Source organism: Dioszegia hungarica (assembly GCF_025882075.1).
Source record: "Dioszegia hungarica strain PDD-24b-2 chromosome Unknown MKK02contig_19, whole genome shotgun sequence".
NCBI lineage: Eukaryota > Fungi > Basidiomycota > Tremellomycetes > Tremellales > Bulleribasidiaceae > Dioszegia > Dioszegia hungarica.
In genome coordinates this window covers 49,080-71,037 of record NW_026515776.1, presented here as the reverse complement: position 1 = coordinate 71,037, position 21,958 = coordinate 49,080, and the positions used below count along the sequence as shown (strand labels likewise).

Here is a 21,958-nt window from a genome sequence, read left to right as displayed (position 1 = left end):
AGAAGGGAAAGCGCCCAGAGCGCTGAATAGTCGCAGAAAATCGCGTCCTTGTCCACGTGGCCTCGCGTGCATCAGGCTGCAGCACCAACAAAAGTGCGTCTTACTGCTCTCCTTTCAGACCTATATCTTACTATACTAAGATGCTCCCGACCTCCCTCGTCTGGATCTTCTCGCTCTGCTTGCTAAGCGGGGCGCTCGCAGCGGAGTCATTTTACAAGATATTAGGCGGTGAGCTGCTCTGGCCGGACACTGCCACGTCGACGAGGAGGAATGAGGCGCTAATGGATGTAGTTGGGCGGGACGCATCAGAATCTGAGCTCAAGAAGGCTTACAGGGTGAGCTACGCAGTCCAGACTGATCACTCAGCTTTTGCAAGGCGCCGGAAAGCTGACAAGCCAGAAACTGTCCAAAAAATATCATCCGGACATCAATCCCGACGAGGCGGCTCATGAGCGCTTCATTGAGGTGTCCAAGGCGTATGAGGTGCTCTCAGATGATGAGGTGGGTTGATTGAGCCGTGAACTTGAATTTCGAAACAGCTAACACGATAGCGGAGAAAAATATACGACCGACATGGCGAGGAAGGGCTGAAGCAGCACGAGGCGCAGAAGCAGGCTGGGCGTAACGATCCATTTGCGCGGTTCTTCGGCGGAGGTAAGTCAGCTGTCAAGCGACCAGCCACTATGCGAAACGGCGCAGGAGATATTCAGCTGACCACCTAGGTGGTAATGAAGTCCAAAGAGGACCAGGGATGATAACGAATCTTGAAGTCTCGCTAGCGGACATGTATACCGGCCGCACTGTCGAAGTGAGTATTTAGATGATAAGGACTGGGAGTATAGCTGATGTGACAGTTCCAAATACCTCGCAAGATCATATGTCGATACTGCCATGGCTCAGGCGCACAGTCCGAAGGGGACATCCACGAGTGTCGGACATGTGGCGGAAGAGGGGTTGTCATTCAGAGGCATCAGGTCTTCCCCGGCATGTTCTCCAACGTCCAAATGACGTGAGTTGATTACTAGCTTCTCGATGGGACATGAGTGAGAACGTAAAGCTGATCTATCAGATGTAATCAATGCGCAGGTAAAGGACGCCAAATCACCCGCCCATGTCCGACCTGCGCCGGCCAAAAAGTCGAGCAGATCCAACATGACCTCGCGGTACATATCCCAGCGGGCGCACCGGAGGGGTATGAGGAGGTCTTCCATGGCGAGGCGGACGAGTCGACAGACTGGGAGGCGGGAGACGTCATGGTGAGGGTGCGGAGTCAGCGGCCTGTGGGTGGATCAGGAGAAGGACGGGAAGGGGGTCAGTGGGGACGACACGAGAGCGGGATTTTGGGCCGAGTGGTACTGGGCGTGGGAGAGGTGAGTTCTGCGCTGGTCTGGGTATCAGAGGTAAGCAGCTGATTATAGGCTTTACTTGGGTTCGAGCGGAACTTGACACATCTTGATGGGAGAACTATCACCGTTAAGCGGGACGGAACGACGCAGCCTGGGGAGGTCGAGGTGATAGAAGGCGAAGGGGTGAGCTGCAACCGATATCATACGGAGAGCTGGTAGCTGACCAAGCCAGATGCCGGCTTTCCAGGATGTTCCAGCTGGGGATATGTACATCGAGTACTCGATCGTTTTCCCGACCAAGATATCAGATACGAATCAAAAGAGTGAGCTGAGGTGTTCTGGGGCGTCGCGGCGACCGTCAAGCTGATGAGTGACAGGAATAGCAGACATCTTTGGAGGAGCACCGGGAAGTCAGTTGCGGGACGAGTTGTGATCATATCCTTATCAGTCGTCGAGTAAGCCTTGAGAACAGTATAGACCTTTAGATTGTTGTGCTAGCTTGGTGTGAGTAGCATGACGAGGCATGATGCCTGCTGGGCGCTGGACACATACCCATTATCCAGCGCTGTCGAACAGCTACAGCTGCTGGACATTGAAAGTGCCACTGACGACAAAATTGCCCGAAGGGGTAAGAGCTGGTTTCAGGTTCAGGTCGAGGAATGCGTCCCTTCGCGTCCGTTGAGGCGCTCTTTAGGTTCAACGTTCATCTTCAAATTTGCATGGTTGGCCTTGAGTACCCCAAAACGGGGGAGAGGAAGGTCATAGAATCCAGAAGGTTTTGCTGAGGGCGAATGGATATAAGATGAGGCAAACGAGCTGAACTGTCCCTCTCACTGACATCTCACAGAATGACAGGAGATACCATCAAGCCAGCAACGGCCGCCGCGGCCCCGGGTCTCTTTGACAGCGGATATGCTCGTAGCAGGAAGGAGCTCATGGCCGTCATTGACAAGATGCGAGCCTGCGGTGCTGCCGCGGATCTTGAGTGAGTTTCTGATCTACCTGATCTGGAGTGCTGATCTGGGATCCCGCGCTGTGCTGATCTACAGTCTTCCGACTATCGTCGTAGCGGGCAACCAGTCATGCGGCAAGTCATCTTTGATCGAGGCCATCTCAGGAGTGAGTATCTTACAGCGCACCATCTCACCACGCGCATGCCAAGCCCCTCGCAGCTCAGAGGGAGGGGCTTGTGAGCGTACATCTCACACAATTTGGACGAGACTGACCAGCTAGATCAAGCTACCCCGGTCGGTCGACACGTGTACTCGCGTCCCACTCGAAGCCCGTCTGCGACAGGGGGTTGAGGATGAGCCGTGGACTTGCGATGTCAAGATCCGGCAGGAAGGGAGCGACAAGATGACTGTAAGTGTAGCCCTCATCTCCAAGGCCCTGGGGACAAGCAGACAGCTAACGAGACAGACCGAGGCGGGCACGCTCGAGCAGGCCTTCGGTCCGCGACTCACCAACCCTGACACGGTAGAGGACGTCATTCGTCGCGCACAGCTCGCCATTTTGAACCCCTCCGTCCCCTCGAAAGACTTCGTCGGATACATCATCCCCTCCGAGCCGGAGGAGGCGCCTCTGGGATCTACCAAGCAGCTCAACTTCTCGTCAAACGTCATCGTCCTGGAGATTACCGGTCCGAACGTCACCGATCTCACTCTGGTCGATCTGCCCGGTATCATACAGAATGTCGGCGACGGTGAAGATGTGAACGATATCAAGGTCATTGAGGATATGGTGAAGGGCTATATCGAGAAGGACTGCCTCATCCTGCTGGTCTTGACTATGAAGGGTATGTCCACGTCTCAAAGACTCCATGGATAGAGTCTCTTCTGACAGCTCAGACGATACCAAGAACCAGAAGGCCTTGTTGCTCGCCAAGGCGGCAGACCCGGCTGGGACGCGTACAATTGGCGTTCTGACCAAGCCAGACACCTTGATCGAGGAAGCAGACAAGGCGTTGTGGCTGGCCGTGGCTCAGAACAAGAAGCAACATCTCAACCTGGGATACTACGTGAGTCATCCTGCCATCCCAAGCTAATCTGCAGGTCACTCGTCAACCAGGTGCCGACGCTCTCCTCAAAGGTATCACTTTCGCCGACGCTCGCAAGCAGGAGAAGGACTTCTTCGCCACCGAGAAGCCTTGGAGCACTTTGGATGCCGAGGGGAAGAGTCGTCTCGGGACTGGCGTTTTGGTCTCCTTCCTCAGCAATGAACTTTCCCGCCACATTACCGAAAAGTGAGTGACTTGTCTTGTCATTGCTGATCTCTAGGCTACCCGCCCTCGGCGACCAAATCGAGCTTCTCCTCCGCGACGCGGTTCAAGAACTCAGCAAACTCAGCGAGGAGGTATCCGACAACCCGGCCAGCGCGCTCCTCGGTCTTCTCACCGACTTTGAGACCTCGATCAAACAGTATGTCATCGGCGGAGCGGGTCACGCTGTGACCATCCAAGCTATCAACCACATCGCCAAGGATCTCAAAATTGAGATTCAGAAGACCAAGCCCGCCTACTTCGGTCACGCGAGTCCCCAGCCTATCCCCAAATACGGCGGCCTACAGCCGCGGACCGAGCAGGACATGCAGAGAGAGCTCCGGAAGCTGATGGAGGATGGCGCAGGCCGGATGTACCTGGACCATATGAGACTCCATATCGAGAAGTGAGCGCGCAGCCTGCACCGAGACTTGATGAGCTCATCGCTGACGCTATCAGTTGTCGGTCTCGAGAGCTCCCCAACCAAGTCCCCGACGCCGCCCTCCTCAAGTTGATTGAACGCTCAACCGCGACCTGGGAGAAGCTGTCGGTCCGCATGCTCCGGAGCGTTGAGCCGGTAGTCAAGCAGATGCTCCAAGACAGGATCGCTGAGATCTTTGGGCAGTACGAGTACGGTCGCTTGCCCTCCGCAGTCACGTACGATACCTTAACCTATTCCCTGTGCTCCTCCGCTGACACGGCAGTGTCATCGTCAACAACGTCCTCGAGGAGATCGGCAAGCGCACGCTCGTGATGGTCACCAAGCTCGCCACAATGGAGCCCATCCCCTACACCAAAAATGACCACTATCTCGACTCCTGCCAGGTCAAGGCCCTCGCTTAACTTCGGGGTCAAAGGGCGAAAGCCCTCGGCCCGAAGCCGGCAGAGCTCTCGGCGGACCCCGCAGGGCACGCGGTAGCGATGCAGGAGGCACTCGCAGCTCTTGCTAAGATCGGGATGGCGGGCGTGGTAGAGGCGGATCTAAACAAGCTGCTTCCCGTGGACGAGTATGAAGCAGAGATGCAGCTCATGTCTCGATCCACGGCATACTGGAAGGTGGCGTCCAAGGTCAGTCCGTCTCGTTGTGTCTGGCTGTGGATTACAGCTGACTCGGCAGCGTATCATCGATAACATCCCTCGCTGTATCGACGCCGAGCTCCTCACCCCTCTTCCCAAAGCCATCCGTACCGCGCTACTCCACCAGCTCGACATCTTGGGTACCACCGGTCCGGAACGGTGTCGAAGGTTCCTGGGGGAATCGCCCAGTGATGTGCATCGCCGAAAGGACCTGAAGGATCGCGTGGAAAGGCTGGAGGGGGCCAAGCGGGCGATTGATAGCTTCAGCATGTAGTCGACAGGCTAATCTGAACCGATGTGTGCTGCGTACTCGCATGAATAGCTTGCTGTGTAGATGTGTCATCCGTTCTCAACTTGGACACCCCATCTTTCTGGGGTCGGTACCCTAGCACGGCCATCCTTTCTCGTGCATTCCCTGAACAATAGACCCCTGGCTTGACACAGGACAGAATACAGTCCTTTGAGAGCTCACTCCAGTGTTTCGGTCTGGCCGACTATCCCGTGGTGATCGATCATCGCAGTATACTGAGCATATATAAACATGGGGCTTGAGGCTGGCCAGTGTCCCTGCTGTCGGCTGTCATACTCGTTTCTCGCTAGTGATCAGCTGCAAGTTCGACCTCAGGCTTCAATCAACCAGTGGCAGTACCATAGCTAGCAGCGCTATTCGACTCGCGACCGACCTTTAGATCTGAACTCCGCGTATCAAGCCGAGAACACTCGGCGCCCTCGCCGAGAATTACCCGACTTGCATTATCCACTCCGCTCTATCTCGCCCCAGCCCCCATCCCCCCTCCCGCCTCTCCTCTCGCCATCCCCTCCCTGATCGCAAAGGATCGCATCCCTTGATTATCCTCGTCTCGGCCTACAAGTCGCAAAGTCTCGACTAGAAATGCCCACTGAAGTCTCCCCCGCCCCCTTTCGATACCACCAACGATACCCTATCTCCCTTGAACACCCCGCAGCATTCAAGCGAATGTTTGGCTCGAACTCTCCAGCGGGTCAGGGTCCGGCTCGACAGATGAACATGGGCTTACACCAGTATCAGCACCCGCATCAGCACTCCTTGCACCCCCCGCAGCAGCAGCAGCAGCAGCAGTATCAGCCACCCGCGCCACCCTCCTATTCCGGCCACCCACCTCCCTTCCTCCCACCCTCTTTACCTATGCCGCACCCCCTCTCCGGGACCGGCGTGGGCATCGCCAACCAGGTCCTCCCTAATGGCACTCGGAACCCCTGGGCGCCCTACGCCGGCGAGACTTACATACCCAGTGGCGAGAAATCGGACCGGATGGCCCAGGGCCAAGGGAGCATGATGTATGGTTCGCCACTCCAGCCTACCTCTTCGCTCGGCTACAGCGCGCCAGGGAGTATGTCCATCCCCATTCCTATCCCTGTCCCGAGGTCGGTGGTGTCGTCGCATGGATGGGCAGAGGGCAGTATTTCCAATTCAGCGGCCCATCGAGGCGCACAGCGGGTCGATGAAGGATGGGATGGGAGCCAAGGACGGGCGCACGCGGGTCATCTGCCTGATCCGACGACGGCAGCGGGCAGGCTCGGGAGGATTCTAGGCTCCAACATCGGCGTGGGGATGGGATCGGGTGGGGTACAGGGCTGGAGACAGGCGCCATCGAGCTGGCAGAACCACGCGAGGCTGACGCCGGGTCTGCTTCCTCCCCCTGCTCCTTCCGCGTTTGTTGTCATGGCTCCCGGTGCCGGCGGATCAATGCTGTCCCGGAGCATCCCGAATAGCGGAGGAGGCGGCGGCGGTGCGGAGTACCTGACGCCCCGGTCAGCTGAGAATCGGACGAGGCCCAGACGGGCGAGCTTTGTCCTCCCTGGAGAAGAGTGCAGCGAGTGCTCTTCTCATGGCAGTCCAGGACGTGGGGACGGAGCTCTGAAGCGCGCTGGATTAGGGAGAAGCAGCGGGAGCGGGAGTGGCGGAGAGCACAGGTCGGGTGGGCGGGAGAGGCGGATGTCATTGCAGGGTGCGGCGCTGGCGGTCAATTCGCCTTTGGGGAGAGTTCCGATGTTGCCGCCTGACGAAGGGGTGAGTCGGAGGGGGAATAAGTCGTCCAGGCGGAGTGGGCGATAGAACGCGTTGTCAGCGTGTATGAGTACGTGTGTATCTTTTGTGTAGCTATAGACGTCAAAGTGAGCGGTATATGTAGCTTCAGTATCGCAACATGTAGATCTGTGCAGACGATGGACGTTAGAACCAGGTAGCAGCTGAGGCATACCCGTGCTGATGCTAAAGATGCCATGATGATCATGCCCGGACAGGTGGAAGACCCTTCTCTTCCCTCGCTACCTCGAATGGATCCCTCATCGACCCTGTCCGCGCCCGATATTCCTCCCTGAATGGTCAGCTGGGACCCCCCCGAACTCTGTCTCGCAGCTACAGCTACTCACGCATACGTCCCCTTCAGTCCGTTCATCCGTACTTGTAGGGTCTCGAGTTGTGCGGCGAGCGTCACCAAGGCGTTTTGATGGTTGTGTATGGTTTGGGCGATAGCTGAAGGATGAGCTCGGTTCCCACAACTACGAATGCCAGAGCATTGCTAAGCTTACCTTGTGGTGTTGGTCCATCCGACTCATTTGTCAAACTCGCAACCACCCTCGATAGTTGCTGTCACATCAGCCTACCACCCCAATCCCGGACGAAGCGCAAAGTGGAGAACGCACAACAATGGTAACCTTATACCTTGCCACCCGATCTTCCAGCCCCCTCGCAACCCTCCCAAAGAACTCTCCAGGCCACTCCTTATGCCCTGCGACACGCATGGCACCGGGCCGCCCATCGACCGCCTTGTACGTCTCTACTATCTCCGCCAGGCGCCGCACGTCTTCTTCTTCCGTGATGAAGCGGGCTTGTAGGGCTGTTAGGGCCTGGGCGGTGTTTTGGAGGGATTGGGTGAGGGCGGATGATTCCTAGGCGGGTCAGCTACGTCTCGTCTCTTTCGCGAGGCTACATGAGAGAGGAAGCTCACTTCGGTGCAGGATTTGATATCTGTTGTGGTGCGCCATATAGCTTTACCGAGCTCTTCCGAGTTGATTCCCTGCCCGAGCGTCTTTTGTTGCTTGAACGCCGCACTATCCTGTCAGCTAGATGCACATCGACAGAGGTAGTCTTAAAGCTTACTCCATGCTTTCAATCTGCTTCTGAAATTGCTCTGGCAATTCCGAGAACTTGGTGCTCTTATTCAACCCTCCCTGCGCGCCACTCGAGCTCGCGCCTAGAGTCGAGTTCTGCAAGCCCGAACCGCCCTGCTGATTTTGACCCATCGAGGTGCTCCCCCAAAGGGAATTTTGTTGTCCTGAAAGATTAGCCTATACACCGGTGCTCCAGATAATGGGCTCACCTAGACCACCAGACATAGGGGTTGGAGCCGTCCCACCCGTTTGAGCTTGCTGAGTTTGTCCAAACAGACTGGGCTGCTGCTGCGACTGCTGGGACTGAAGCCCACCGAACAGACTCGAGCCTCCGGCGGCTGCAGGTTGAGTCTGAGCGGGTTGACCGAAGAGCCCGCCGGAGGGTTGAGGGGTGCTTGTCGATTGACCAAAAAGGCCCCCGGCAGGTTGGGTATTTGTTGACTGACCGAAGAGACCGCCGGGAGGTTGTGCGGTATTTGTCGATTGACCAAAGAGACCCCCACCAGTCGCCTGAAGATCAGCCTCAGATCCGGATAAGTTGCAGCGGTGATCCCTGAGCTCACTGGAGCTTGAGCAGGCTTATTGCCAAATGAGAACCCTCCCGACGCCTGTCCCTGCTGTTGTTGCTGCCCCTGAGCCGCTCCAGCGAAAAGAGAGGACTGCTGAGGCTGTGCAGCCTGACCATTCGCTCCTGTGCCTGATCCAGCATTGTTGAACGAGAATGGGGTAGGCGCATTGGCCAATGCCGGCGAAGGGGCAGCCGAGGCGCCCGTGAACGAGAACGAAGGCACCGATGATTGTTGTTGCTGCTGCCCGCTAGGAGCGGTTGAGCCGAATGAAAAGCTACACGTCCATCAGCAGGACGTCGGCATAGCTTGCCAGCGCGTCAAGCACTCACCCTGACATGGTGCAGAGGCTATGTGAAGGGTAAGAGTATAGTGAATTCGCAAGTGTAGCGAGGAATGAGCTTTAGTGCGGCCATGCTGTTTACGTAATTCATATGGTTCCGGCGGGTAATTGTTGTTGCGACGCTCGCCACCTAACTTTCGTCAAAATATCATCCACTTCCTTCGTCTTTACCTATCTCTATAGCAGCTGCAGCACTCATCTCATCGCTAGAATCTCCTGGAAAAGCTCTCTCTCAGTCTCAACCGCCCGCTCAGGAAATCTCTCCGCGTCCGCTTTCCAGTCGCCCGAGGGAGAGCGATCACCGTGGTCCAGCTCGAATCATGTCGTCCGACCTCGATAAGTGGGTCTCGACTCGCTTCATTGCCCATACATAACTTGGATAAACAGCTGATGTGCCTTCTAGGCAAATAGAGCAACTGAGAAGATGCGAGATTGTCCCCGAGTCGGTGGTGAAGGATATCTGCACCAAGGCGAAGGAGATCTTGATGGAGGAAGGAAATGTGCAATACGTGGATAGCCCAGTGACAGTATATCCTTCAGCTGAGTACCTCATCGAGACGACGCTGATCAGTAGATATGTGGGGATATACACGGGCAATTTTTCGACCTCCTCGAGCTGTTCAAAGTAGGCGGGGATTGCCCAAATACGAGCTACATCTTCATGGGTTAGCTTCTAGCTCCACTGCGTCCTTCGGTCGAGACCAAAGCTGAAACCGTAGGCGACTTTGTCGACCGCGGCTTCTACTCGGTCGAGACCTTCCTCCTCCTCCTAATCCTCAAAGTCCGATATCCAGACCGTATCTGCCTTATCCGGGGAAACCACGAGTCCCGCCAAATCACCCAGGTCTATGGTTTCTACGACGAGTGTCAGCGGAAATACGGATCGGGGAATGTCTGGCGGTACTGCTGTGATGTGTTTGATTATCTGAGTTTGGGGGCGGTGGTGGATGGCCGGGTGTTTTGCGTGCATGGGGGGTTGAGTCCGCAGGTTGCCAGGCTGGATCAGGTGAGTCAGCTCTCGCGTTCCCGATCACTCGTCAGGTGAGCGGCAGCTGATTTTGTAGATAAGATCTATAGATCGGAAGCAGGAGGTACCGCACGAGGGACCGATGTGCGATCTCTTATGGTCAGATCCAGACGGTCAGCTTTCTCCCACTTCTTATCGTTACGGATCAGCTGACGAGGTAGAAATACAAAGCTGGGGAATGTCACCGCGCGGCGCTGGATTCTTATTCGGCTCAGATGTCGTCGACCAGTTCAACCACAATAACGATATCGAGCTGATAGCGCGGGCACATCAGCTGGTCATGGAGGGGTTCAAGGTGTGTAGCTCTCCAGTCCCAGACAGTCTCCTCTCGGACAAGAGCTGACAGGTGTAGTTGATGTTCGACCGCAAGATTGTAACAGTCTGGAGCGCCCCAAATTACTGCTATCGATGTGGAAATACAGCTTCTGTGGTGAGCCCAACAGGCTGTTCCTTCTCTTCCTATCCCATTACCACGACAGCTTTGAGTCCCACGGCGGTGTGGACTTCGGAATATCAACTGACTCCTCAGCTCGAACTAGACGAGAATCTCCGGCAAGAATACAAAGTCTTCGAATGCGCACCGGCCGACGCCCGGACAATACCTCAAAAACGGCCGCTCATGCACGAGTACTTCTTATGATTGCCCGGATATTGGGTGGGACGTGTGTCGATCGCAGAGGTGACGAGGGAGGTGGAATCGAGGGCGATAGCAAGAAGGGCCAAGGCGAGGGAGAGGGCCGAAGCGGAGATGAGATGAAGGGTTCACTGTGGTCGCCCTTTCGGGATCGGCGTAATTTCGTAGGAGGATCATCCTTCACTGGACATATCTGTATTGTACTATCCTCAGGAACTGCGAGAAACAACATCACTAGGTCATCAGGTCATCATCGGGCATGTATCGCATGGAAGTCATTGAGTCCCTGACTCTACTTCGTCTGGCGGTGGCGGTGAGTCAGTATCTGCGACGAGTCAGTTTACCTGAAAAAATCGCATCGTCTCGCCTGTGGCCGGGTATCTGACCCAATCTGATCATCCGCGCGATCGGCTACCCATCGCCGCAGCGCCGCTCGCTGGGCGGCCGGACATCCACGTGGATCTGGGCCGATGCCGAGATGAGGAATGAGGAGTTTTGGGCTGATCCAGATCCAGGCACGGAGAGAGTCACTCCATAGAAGTCCATAGACGGTAGACCGGCTGTGCCATGTACCTCCGCGTGATTAGTGCGACACATCAATCCATGCCTAAAATCTGAATCCACTACATCTACAACAGTCCCATATCCTTCCCCTCTAAATGTCAACTCCGCCGAATGTACTCGTACTCTACTTCCCATCCCCCAATATATCGCCTACTCCACCTACCATCCCCTTGATAGCGTCCCTTACAACCCCACTCTCCCCGGAGATCCATAATGACCCGCCCTGATCCAACTTCATCGCCGTCATCTCGCTCCCCCCTCCACCTGAGCGCATATCCGGCTTCGTCTCCTCCCCCGCTTCTCCTCCCAGCGCCGCCACTTCCTTCTTCTCCGATGCGCCCCTCAGAGACTCCCACAAACTCCCCACAACGTCCGGAAATCCTCTGATTTCCTCCAATGGGCCACACCGTCCGTCCGCCTCAACCCCATTCATCGGTGACGCCGCAGCATCGCTGATAACCCAGCTCTGATTATTCGGGAGCAGCGTGAATTCGACCCCGAATCGACGGGTAGACTGGATATCCCAGATGAGGCGATATCGGCGAACAGAGAGGATGACGAGTTGCGGTCCCGGGCTCGATACTGGTTCTTGGGCGGGTGCCAATGAGGCTGTCGAAAGGGAATACGGTGCAGATTCGAGAAGGAAAGGCAGCGTCGCACGAAGAAGCTAGAAAGGATCAGCCGATCATTCCGGTACGGCCTACTGTCCAGCAATTACTCACCCCGATGAATCTGACACCGACGTCCTTTTGTCCCTCGACCAGCTCGTTCAACTCCCAGCTCAACAACCCCTTCATCGCTTCGTGGGGGTTGACTGCTTCCCCGGCTCCGTTTTCCTCGACACCCTGTACCGCTCTGCCAGCAGCAGCAGCATCAGCGGGCCCCGTCCGGCCAAACGAAACGACATAGCCGTCCGTGCCTGAATCGTACGTGATCTCGCACAGGTACCCAGGGGCATATTCGAGCGTCGCTGTTCGGAGGTCGAAGGACAGCATCCGGACGTCTTTGAAAAGCGGTAGCTTGTTGAGCTTGTTGACTACAGAATCAGTTGCAGTCCTTTCTGCGCTAAGTGGTGAAAAGATACTCACCGGTCCCAGCCACAATAATGACCTTACTCAACCGCTCCCACTGCTCCAAGAACCCCTTGACGCAATTGTCCAAATCGTCCGCATGGAACTTGACGACTGACGATGCTTGGTCAAACGTGATCCCATCGGATTTCGTGGTTGCGCTGGTACCCGTGGCTGAGGAGCCGGAAGGTCCGGATGTAGGCGTCGATGGGCGATGTCGAAGCTGGACGACTGTTACTGCCTGATTGGATCAGCTCAGCTCCCTATGGAGATCTTTCATTCGCCTCCCAAGCCGATCTGCGTTCTTATTCCTCAGCCTCCCTCACCAAGGCCCATCGTTGCCTGATCATCATTGTCCCCCGCCCTCTCTTCTCTGCCTCTTTCCATCCGCGACACATATCGACCCAAAGACCGAAGACCAAAACCCACCGAGCACTTCCCACCCTTCCACCACCCCCCGACCTGTATCCACACTCTCGGCATAGCCACCTCGCCCGCCTCTGCTCTCGCTCCTGCTCCTGCTCCTGCTCCTGCTCCCGTCTCGCTGCCGCCCCCCTTCCCTCCACTCTGACTCTGCCTCGCCATCAACAGATACGCCGACCGGACCGTAAATGTCGGAATAAGACCCGCGAGCGGAGAGCGGGACTTGGGCGCGCCTGGGCCAGCGCGGGAGGGCAGGCAGAGGGTATAGGGGATATGTCGGGATTTGAGTTGGGATTCGATGATGGATTGAGCGACGAGGGCGCTGGATGATCAGCTTTGTGGCCTGGAGATACGACACATCGAATAGAGGAGGATGAGCGCGTATAACCGCGCTCGCGAGGGATAAGGACGAGGGAAGAAAGAAAGCGGTACGCACTTGCTGTAGATAAACACATCCCGGAGATGCTTCTCCTCCAACTCAAACGCCGATCCCTCCTTATCCTGTGGCAGCACCGCCTCACCGCTTACACCCGCACCTGCAACTCCAAGCTCCATCCTCTCAACCTTCGGCTCGGGCGTCCCTGCCATCTCATCATCCTCCCCCTCGCCCCTCTTCCTTTTCCCTCTCTCCCCCTCCCCATCCCCCTCTCTCCCTTTTCTCCCACTGATCAAACCCCGATCAATCCCCACTCGCTCCCCTATACCCAACTTCCACCCCGCCCCATTCTCCGCCTGGACCTTGACCAGCTGCAATACCTCGAACACGACACCCGAGCCCGTGATGCGGGTGACGAGGTGGTGATTTGCCGAATTGGGGAGGGGGAGGAATATGGAGGATGCGGGGTGCAGGTCGGCTTTTGCCATATCTACAATATATATCAGCTTGGTTCTCCTTGTTAGACCCGCTGTCAAGTCGGATGGAAGTAGAAGTCGAGCTGACCTTGCGATCGGAGGGGGAGACGGCGCGTAGGTGTATGGCCCAAAGCCCGCATCTGACCTTCGATATTCTCCGTGATGATCTATACCATCAGCTGAGGTGTCCTCGAAAGACGATGGACGGATCTCCAGCTGGACCTTGGCGGATGAACAACATACAGCGGTAATGAGCCGTCCAATATCGTCCCCCAACCTAGTCTTCCCCTCATTCACACTCCCACAAGCCATCTTGGCCCTCTTGCCTCGATCTTCCATTCCTCTTCCTAGCCCTACTGCGGCCGCTCCTGACCCCGCTGTGATCCCGCCGGCAGGGACTGTATCGTACATCGGGACAGCACCCTCATCCTCAATCTCGATCAGACCAGTAAGCGCGCTGATGCCCACCAGAATGGCGGTCGATCGTTGTCTACCCGGTAGAGGGACGCGCATCGACAATGGTCGTGTCGAGGTTTCGGCGTGGGTATCAACCAACGTAGGGGGATTGTTGGGGAAGATGCCGATTCGCGCAGAAGTGAGAAGTGGGGCGCAGTGCGATCGCGTCAGATGGACGGCATGCTCCCTCGTCGCCTCGGTGAGAATATCGGCGATAGACAGCTGGCTCGGGTCCTATAGGATGTATCAGCTCATGCTGTCACATTCCTCTGCAGCCGGCAGCCGGCAGCCTCAACTCACAATCTCCAATCCCGCACTATTCAATTCGTTCCCAACCTTCCACCCATCAGCAGTAGCACCTCCAGGCGCCTCCCCAATCTCCCCAAGTTCCCACTTGACCCCCAATCTCATACGTAACAGTCTTTCGGCGGGTACGATCCCCTCGGCGCCTGCTCCGACTTCAGCGAGGAGGGATTCGGCCTCGTTTCGCTTTTTCGAATCTTCGAGGAGGGCGATGCGGAGGATACCGCCGACGAGGGGGGTTCGGGAGTCCGGTACGGGCGGGGCGGGACGGCGTGGTCCGGATTGGGGTGGAGGGGGTGGAGCGGGAGGTCTTGGGCGTCTGTAGGTCAGCTGATGGCTCCAGTCTTCGGAAAGCGAATGAATATCACGACCAGGATCGAAGAGAGCACTGTGAGAGAGGGGAATCACACGTACAGCCAGTACCTCAGCGTCAAGACCTTCTTGCCCCGGTCCATCTCCACCGCCAACTGTCCCCTCCACTTTCCATTCGCCAGTACCATCGCCTGCGTATGAAGAACCTCGAGCTGATACGTCAAACTCAGATGTTCTGGTGGTATCAGCTTTTCCACCTCTACTTTGCTTTCAAAGAGGGAAATGTCAGCTTACGGAGGAAGTTGTGAATCCTAACAAGCGGAGCATCCACCCTCTTCTTCTCCCCGCCCGACACCGTCTCGGCCTTCAGATCCGGTACCCCCGAGCCCGTCCCTATCCCTGTCCCGCTCGGAGCGGGTGAAGAGGCCATACTGACGTCCTCGCCCACCGCTCGGCGCACCACCGCCTTCCTCCCCTCTCCGGGCGCCGGAACACCTACCCCCCCATCCGGCACAGGCCTCGGTGGCAGAATCTCCATATTCGCCAGATCCAATACCGCCTTCCTCTCCTCCCCGTCCAGCCTGCGCCGTGTGGTCGAATTGTTTCCCTTTCCTCCTGGATCATCCACCCCCTTTTCCTCCTTCTCCCTCCACCCCCACTCCACTCCCGTCAACCACCACCTCCCCTGTTCCTCCTTCTTCCTCCCGCTCCCGCTGCCGTTCCCGTCCTGTCCCTCCACCCCGCCATCGGCCCCACGGAGCGCATGCCCAAAGTTGATAATCGTCAGTTCCGCCCGCCATTCCCCTCCTTCCCCTTGGAGATACACCCGCCCATCTTTGATTTCGAGAATGACCAGATCCGACGGGACGTAGTCGACGCATTTCAGCCGGAATCGGATATGTCGGTTCAGCTTGCGCAGGGTGGTGAGGAGGAGCCGGTTCGTGAGCAGGGGTTTGGGGGTGAAGGTGTCGATAAGCTCTGTGGGCAGGCGGGGGTAGGTTCCGAGCGAGAGGACCGACATTGCCGTCAAGAGGTCTGGGTTCCGCATGCTACCATATCAGCTTATACTCCTCGATAGCGCGGGGTTGCCAAACTGACCGTAACCCATCAACGACCTTGGAGGTATGTCGTAGATGCTCCACCGCTGCCGAGTGCTGCGCATTCTGATGACCCATGAACACCTCTATCCGCTTCGCATCCGTGATCTTCCCTCTTATCACTTTCCTCTCCGCGCCTCCTCTCTCTCCTTCTCCAGTCCGGCCAGAACCATCGTCCATCGCTCTCCCCTTTCCTTTCCCATTCCCTCCGTATCCTGTGATAGCAGCTACGTCGGGCGAATCCGAAGACCCGTTGTTACTGTGCGGCGTGGGGAAACTGGCGGCTGGATGACCGGTACCATTTGTTCGTGCCGGGGAAGTCCCAGCCGCGTTGCCATTGAGGGCGGCATAAATGGGCACGTCGACTTGGGCTTTCCAGCGGAGAACAGCGAGGTATTTCAGGATAGATTGGCGCGTTGTCCGGGCGTACTGAATGATGGGTTGCGGTTTTTGGCGGTCACTTATGGATGGAAGACTGGGTGTCAGCTTGTGGGCCACAAGCAGATATTCTTGAGGCTGGACAGTCAAATTTCTTCCATGCTTCGCGTCTGGCTCCGACTCCCCCGTCCCCCCATATATAGTCTTCTGGGCCCTTGCTTGATACATCCGACTCACGTAGACTCCGCGAGCCCCCTCAATTCCCCATATCCCCTCCTGACCACCCTATCCAACATCGGACCGAGCGGTACCAGATCCCCTTCAAACCCCGGCGGAAGTTCCTCCTCCACCTGCTCCGGTGTCGGTGTAGGATAGGCAAATACCGGCTCTGGACCGAGCTGAGGGTTGCCCATCACTGCTGATTTCGAAGTCGACGCGTGAGGTTGAGGTAGAGCGGACATGGATAGGGGCGGGGGATGACCATTGTGCCCGATATTCGCACCTCCAGCTCGACCGGCCCCTCTTTCCCTGGACCTGTCGACGCTGCCGTTCCGGCTATGCGCCGCTGAGCCTGCGACTGTGCTCATGGCTTGTGTAGGGAGGGCATGGCACCCCTCTGATTGTGCTATAAGAAGTAAAAGGAAGGAGGGGATAGCAAATAGGGAGGCTTGGGTGAGGATGGGTGGGTGGGTTATTCTAGCGGCGATCGCCGTTAAACCTTAATCTGAAACGTTCCTCGTGGGTCCAGCCAAAATGATCGCCTCAACAAAGTACTTTACCTCTTGCTACAGATAGACCCCATAGAAGCTAGAGACACGGTCTAGTCCTGCTCAGACGGTCGACCAATAGAGTAGAGAAAATCGCATCGAAAAATGCCTAGAATACGTCCAGAGGATCTCGTCCGAGTGCTCCAGCTCGCGCAGGAGCAGACCGATGCCGGACGCAGAATAGCCGATGCTATCGCGCTCATCGAGGGGGTGATGGATGACTTGGGGTGAGTACGTGATCTTGTATAAGGCCAACGATATCTCAGACTAAACTGTACTGATCTTGTACTGACTTTGATAGCGAGGAAGCTATATCGATCTCCTTCAACGGCGGTAAAGACTGTTAGTCATCCTCTCTTCCCCCCTGTCTTGATGACTGCCGAGGATATGTGCTGACCACAGAAGGCACTGTCCTGCTCCACCTCTACGCAGCCGTCCTTCTCGCACGGCATACGAAAAGTCTCTCCTCTCTACTACCTACGCCGGCCCATCTTCCCATCTCATCACCCACAACCAACGGCCTATCCGAGCCCAAACCTATCTTATCCTCAGTAACCCCTTCATCGCCTTCCGGACATATCACCACCCCGCCCTCCCCACCCCTCCCCACCATCAAAGCAATCTACATCACCGCACCGGACCCTTTTCCCCTCCTCGACGAATTCGTGCTCTCCTCGGCGGAGTTGTACGGGATGGACCTGTATCGCTTCGGAGGGGGCATGAAGGCTGCTCTGGGGGGTTATCTGGGGGGTGAGGCGGGAAAGGGAGTCAAGGGGATGTTGATGGGTACGAGAAAGGGGGATCCGAATGGGGGTGAGTTGTGCGTGTGGATTGAGATCCACTCAATCAAGGATCAGGAGATCGGACCGAGTCAGGCGTGTATTGAAAGTGAAAGAGGGGTGAGGTCCGTGGAGCGATCAAATGGAGTCGGAGATGGAAATCCGGAGACCGGTTTCATAGTAGCACTATGTCCCTAGAGACTCGAGCTGACTCTCAGACGTCGAGCCCCTCGCACCCACAGACCCCAGCTGGCCCTCCGTGCTCCGCATCCACCCAATCCTCGACTGGTCCTACGCCCACGTCTGGGACTTTCTGCGAGATCTCAACGTTCCATATTGCTCATTATATGACGAGGGGTGCGTTGTTTCCTCTCACCACTTCATCTGCCTGGTTCCGACTGAGACGCCATCGCTGACGCCGCAGCTATACATCACTAGGGTCCACCAAAAATACCGTCCCCAACCCCCTGCTACGGAATCCGTCCGCTCCGTCAGGCTGGGACCCCGCTTGGAAGTTGACGGACGGGTCGAAAGAGCGTTGTGGGCGACTAGACTCTTCATCATGACATGTCGCTTTCATCTTGGCGACCGGGCGCGCGTCCACTAACCACACTGATGGATGACTGGCCGAAGCCTAACAGTGCACAATCTGAATCACGTGCGATCCCCGTGCAAATCACAATACAATCGCCAATACGCTACTGCCAACACCCAAACCATGCAAGAATACAGAAAGCATCTATCAATACTGTATGTACCCAATATGCTAACAAACCAAATCAAGACCCGCGCAAGACCCTGATATCTCGGTTCTTCTATCAATACACTCCGCCTCCATACCCAAACCAAACCAAGACATACCGTACTCCCAAAACACCGGCCGCCATGCCGCCATCTTACATAGGCTCACCGGCTCACTTGCCCGCATCCCCAAAACTCGCCCTCCGTTCTCCAGCCCCATCCGAGACCCTTAACCCAGCCATTTGACCCATCACCGGTCGATCCCCATCGAGGCTATACCTCCCCCTCGTATCTTCCTCTTCTACCTCTACTTCTCCGCCTCTTTCCGCCGACTTTGCAGCGGCGGCAGCAGCAGCAGCCAACCGTCTCTTCTCGCGCTGGACAGTCGGGCTCCCACCGCCTATAGGCGTAGCCGCGCCAGATGGGACTTCCGCCGTATCGCTAGCAATCGAGATCCGACTGATGAGGCTCGACAACCCTTCTCCTTGTCGTCCCGCACCAGTCTCCGTCCCTGTGGCTGTATCACTCAACGCCCCGCCTGGCGCCGGCGCTTCCGAAGTAGAAGCGAGCCTATCCCGCGCATTCAGCGCCAGGGGCTGACCCTGGCCCGGGCCCGTGGACGCAGACGTCGAATATCGGCCCCGTGCGGAAGTTTCTCCCCCATTCGACGGTTGTCGCGGGATGAGAGGGAAGTACTCTCCACCGCCCCCTCCACCATTACTCTGCCCATTGGCATTGACGTTGGCAAAGTACGACTGATTGGCATTGCCGTTGCCATTGCCGTTGCCGTTGGGCGTTGTGACCCCCGGAGACCCGACGCCTCCGTACCCATGCACAGGATCGCCAGGGGCGAACGCCATCGTCGTCGGCGTCCCGAGCGCCGCTGAACCGCCTTGCCACCCACCGCTTCCACTACCACCGCCTCCAAAGGCGCCATTCCCGCCGAACCGATCCACCGGCCCGCCCGGCGCCGCATTGAGAAACGGATTGTACCCAAACGCGCCTGGCGAGTTCATCGGTATACCTGGACTAAACGGCCCCGCGATCCCAGGGGACAAGAACGGATGCCCTCCGCCTCCAGGATGCCAGCCCGGCGTTTCGGGCAGGAACGCATTAAAGACGAAACCGGGCATACTTGGCGTCATGGGCGGTAGACCTCTCGTCTGGAGGGGCGAGAGCGGGTTCCCTGAACCAGGCGTGTGGAGTGGCGAGAAGGGAGGCATCGAGATGGGTCCGGGATGATATTGGCTCGCGCGGAAGTTCGGGCCGGGAGTAGGTCCGCCAGGGAACCCATTGGGGGAGGTGGTAGATCCGGAAGTGGAGGTGGGGCGCTGTGGAGTCGTTTGGGCTTGCGCTTGGGCGAGGGAGGTGTTGATCCCCCATGGAAGGCGGTTTGCGGGCGAGGCGGGGAGGGAAGAGGCGGATTCGGAGGATTGTGAAAGTGATTGCGTTTGGGTAGGGAGATTTCGAGCGCCTTTCTCGAGGTAGACCCGGATTTGACGGCCGCCTATCTCGCGCCTGTGGGTCAGCTGACGCTTCGTATTGACATCTCGAAGCACCAAATCTCACCCGTTGAACATATTGACAGCTCGTGCAGCGTCTGTTTCCGTCGCAAAGAGTGCAGTACCGTAGCCTCTTGGTTTTCGGTTGTCGTCCTGCGCAACGCTGCACTGTTAGCTGTGGTCTCAACCTCGATGAAGACCTCCCAGGTGATACGTAAACTTACTCGGCGCGCATAATCAGACCAGCAGGACGTAGCAAATCCTTCAGATCCTGCCACTGCATCGTGAGGGGCATCTACGAATCAGCTCTGTGCCCCGCCCGTCTCAATCCGAGTCCGACCCCGATATCCTACCGCCCCCCCTGGCTCCTTCGCTACCTTTATTCAACCCTAGTTTCCCGTTCTCCACTCTACGACAACCTGAAAATCATTCCAGAGGAACATCCTACTCACATTCGACACAAATACCACCCTCTCATGCAGATTGTCCGGCCTCCCCAGCCCCATCCCCTGATGCGCCAGCCCCTCAATCTGGACCGGGAAATGCGGCGCTACCTCTCCAGCATTACTTCCCGAGAACGATCCCCGCTGACTCCCCAGCCTCCCCTCCCCTCCGCCTCCGAATCCATCCCCGATTCCACCTCCTGGTCCTCCACCCACAATCGACGTCGGACGCGATATAGGCAGATTCGACGAAGAGCCTCGGATAGAAGAATGCGCTAAATCCGGGGACTGTCCATTGCGGGTTTGCGAGAGGGCTGCGGAGGGCGCGAGCGAGCCTCGACGGTGTTCCAGCGCCGGATGCGGGTGCGGGTGCGGGTGGCCCGGGATAGGTAGGGCAGAGGGGATCGTTCCTCCGCCTGTACCGGTGAGAGCGCCAGCGAGGGGGGACGGGGCGATGTTGAGCCCGGCGACGGGGTCTTTGACGATAGGGAGGGAAGAGCCGAGAGTTGAGGATGGAGGACTGGGGTTGCCCGGAGCGGGTGAGGGGGCGTGGGTGGAGTTGGCGGAAGCGAGGTGGGAGTGGGGTCCTTGGCCGTCTCTGTTGCTGTTGCTATAATTGCTCATATTGCCGCTTGAGCCACCATGACCGTTGAACATCGGTCGTCCCCCTCTGCCTCCTTCTCCGTTCCCCATCCCCATGCCGTTCCCGTTATTCCACCCTCCACCGCCCCCTCCTCCATTCGACATCCCATACCCTTGATGCTGCTGATGCCGTTGATCGTGATTGTTCTGGTTCTGCTGGTGGTGGAGCTGATGCTGATGTTGATGTTGATGTGGACCCCCAGGCGGCGGTGGAGGTCCGTTATTGAACGGCGGATACATCGGTGCCCGGCCGTTCCCATTCCCGTTATTCTGAAATGGGTGCGGGCCGCCATGTTGATGTGGATGCGGGTGGGGGTGCTGATTCGGATTATGACTCTGGTTCTGCATATGCAGGATATGCGGTTGAGCTTCGTACTCTGGCGGTAGTCGATCGGGCCGGACTTCCAGGGTCCGAGTTTGCCAGGTGTAGCCGTTAAACCGATCTTGGACATCAGTTTCTTCTGCCCGGACGCTGGTAGAGGGGGACTTGAAGCTCACCGATAGCCCTAGCGGCGTCCTCTCTACTCCCGAGGAGCACAGTACCGTATCCTCTACTCCTATTGTCTGGACCGAGGCTTACGTCTGCGCGTAGTACAGTGCCTGCTTTCCGGAAGAGATCTTTGAGATCTTGCCATCTGACTCGATATGGGAGCTACTACGTGAGCTTGCGAGATCCTACACAGCACAATGAGGTAATTGTATGCTTACATTGCCGACAAACAGATTCACCCGCCCGTCCGCCCCCACAGCGCTGGGTAAGAGATTCGTCATCAACGGTGTTCCTGATCTATGTAGGACTGGTATGTCAGCTCTGCCTCCGTCACTCAATGACGTTCATAAAAAGCAGTCAACTCACATCCTTCATCTTGGACAGATTCTGGCGGAGGAGCTAGATGCGGTGGGGCATTTGCCATAGCCGCAGCGATGACGGCGTCGATCTCGGCGGACGTGGGAGGTCGGGAAGGGGAGTATGGGCGACCAGGATGTTGAAGCGACGGATCCTACTAGGTCAGCAATGGCCTGACTTCGCTCGAGGCGATTAGGCAAAGTAGAGCTCACGCCTAGACTAGGTGAAATACCCCTGAGATCCAGCTCGCCTCCACCGCCCGCAGGCGCAGCACCGCCCTTATAGACTCCCCGCGAGCTCGAGCCAGAGCCTGCAGTATAGAAGGAGCCGTCATTGGAATATGATCGCTCCATGTTGCTCTGCAGGTGACTGATGCAAG

At 57.1% G+C, this 21,958-nt stretch overlaps 8 protein-coding genes across 8 annotated transcripts; 5 read left to right on the top strand and 3 right to left on the bottom strand.

Annotated features, from left to right (window-relative positions):
• Positions 1 to 140: 140 nt before the first annotated feature.
• On the top strand, positions 141 to 1,779 carry MKK02DRAFT_39117 (uncharacterized protein; the record flags this gene model as incomplete). The annotated part of the gene is made up of 10 exons (XM_053090448.1): positions 141 to 228; positions 292 to 335; positions 400 to 501; positions 552 to 654; positions 723 to 808; positions 855 to 1,009; positions 1,070 to 1,370; positions 1,419 to 1,529; positions 1,579 to 1,669; positions 1,724 to 1,779. 10 exons carry the CDS (start codon positions 141 to 143, stop codon positions 1,777 to 1,779), a joined length of 1,137 nt encoding a protein of 378 aa, XP_052942916.1.
• Positions 1,780 to 2,194: 415 nt separating this feature from the next.
• On the top strand, positions 2,195 to 4,954 carry MKK02DRAFT_29038 (P-loop containing nucleoside triphosphate hydrolase protein; the record flags this gene model as incomplete). The annotated part of the gene is made up of 11 exons (XM_053087695.1): positions 2,195 to 2,331; positions 2,396 to 2,465; positions 2,580 to 2,708; positions 2,766 to 3,141; positions 3,194 to 3,363; positions 3,398 to 3,588; positions 3,623 to 4,009; positions 4,063 to 4,260; positions 4,308 to 4,428; positions 4,483 to 4,671; positions 4,721 to 4,954. 11 exons carry the CDS (start codon positions 2,195 to 2,197, stop codon positions 4,952 to 4,954), a joined length of 2,202 nt encoding a protein of 733 aa, XP_052942915.1.
• A 618-nt stretch (positions 4,955 to 5,572) lies between these two features.
• MKK02DRAFT_29037 (uncharacterized protein) lies at positions 5,573 to 6,723 on the top strand (the record flags this gene model as incomplete). The annotated part of the gene is made up of 2 exons (XM_053087694.1): positions 5,573 to 6,638; positions 6,668 to 6,723. 2 exons carry the CDS (start codon positions 5,573 to 5,575, stop codon positions 6,721 to 6,723), a joined length of 1,122 nt encoding a protein of 373 aa, XP_052942914.1.
• A 226-nt stretch (positions 6,724 to 6,949) lies between these two features.
• Positions 6,950 to 8,739, bottom strand: MKK02DRAFT_39113 (uncharacterized protein; the record flags this gene model as incomplete). The annotated part of the gene is made up of 9 exons (XM_053090447.1): positions 6,950 to 7,037; positions 7,093 to 7,195; positions 7,252 to 7,309; positions 7,366 to 7,611; positions 7,671 to 7,773; positions 7,823 to 7,997; positions 8,043 to 8,343; positions 8,397 to 8,676; positions 8,732 to 8,739. 9 exons carry the CDS (start codon positions 8,737 to 8,739, stop codon positions 6,950 to 6,952), a joined length of 1,362 nt encoding a protein of 453 aa, XP_052942913.1.
• Positions 8,740 to 9,062: 323 nt separating this feature from the next.
• Positions 9,063 to 10,409, top strand: MKK02DRAFT_39112 (Metallo-dependent phosphatase-like protein; the record flags this gene model as incomplete). The annotated part of the gene is made up of 8 exons (XM_053090446.1): positions 9,063 to 9,082; positions 9,146 to 9,269; positions 9,317 to 9,407; positions 9,462 to 9,748; positions 9,807 to 9,882; positions 9,931 to 10,064; positions 10,122 to 10,199; positions 10,299 to 10,409. 8 exons carry the CDS (start codon positions 9,063 to 9,065, stop codon positions 10,407 to 10,409), a joined length of 921 nt encoding a protein of 306 aa, XP_052942912.1.
• A 682-nt stretch (positions 10,410 to 11,091) lies between these two features.
• MKK02DRAFT_18645 (mediator complex subunit MED14-domain-containing protein) lies at positions 11,092 to 16,319 on the bottom strand (the record flags this gene model as incomplete). The annotated part of the gene is made up of 19 exons (XM_053085987.1): positions 11,092 to 11,542; positions 11,594 to 11,634; positions 11,690 to 12,003; positions 12,056 to 12,278; positions 12,467 to 12,552; positions 12,610 to 12,782; positions 12,897 to 13,002; positions 13,126 to 13,326; positions 13,401 to 13,479; positions 13,556 to 13,655; positions 13,722 to 14,002; positions 14,069 to 14,390; positions 14,486 to 14,618; positions 14,678 to 14,782; positions 14,879 to 15,077; positions 15,123 to 15,432; positions 15,482 to 15,602; positions 15,651 to 15,955; positions 16,096 to 16,319. The coding sequence occupies 19 exons, from the start codon at positions 16,317 to 16,319 to the stop codon at positions 11,092 to 11,094; spliced, it is 3,774 nt and encodes a 1,257-aa protein (XP_052942911.1).
• A 411-nt stretch (positions 16,320 to 16,730) lies between these two features.
• Positions 16,731 to 17,970, top strand: MKK02DRAFT_39110 (putative FMN adenylyltransferase; the record flags this gene model as incomplete). The annotated part of the gene is made up of 5 exons (XM_053090445.1): positions 16,731 to 16,852; positions 16,927 to 16,967; positions 17,031 to 17,438; positions 17,623 to 17,761; positions 17,829 to 17,970. 5 exons carry the CDS (start codon positions 16,731 to 16,733, stop codon positions 17,968 to 17,970), a joined length of 852 nt encoding a protein of 283 aa, XP_052942910.1.
• A 915-nt stretch (positions 17,971 to 18,885) lies between these two features.
• Positions 18,886 to 21,527, bottom strand: MKK02DRAFT_8751 (uncharacterized protein; the record flags this gene model as incomplete). Its single annotated transcript, XM_053093707.1, has 7 exons — positions 18,886 to 19,663; positions 19,715 to 19,810; positions 19,872 to 19,942; positions 20,100 to 20,686; positions 20,930 to 21,175; positions 21,231 to 21,384; positions 21,441 to 21,527. Coding segments are annotated over 7 exons (2,019 nt in total), but the record flags the coding sequence as incomplete, so codon positions are not given.
• Positions 21,528 to 21,958: the final 431 nt, after the last annotated feature.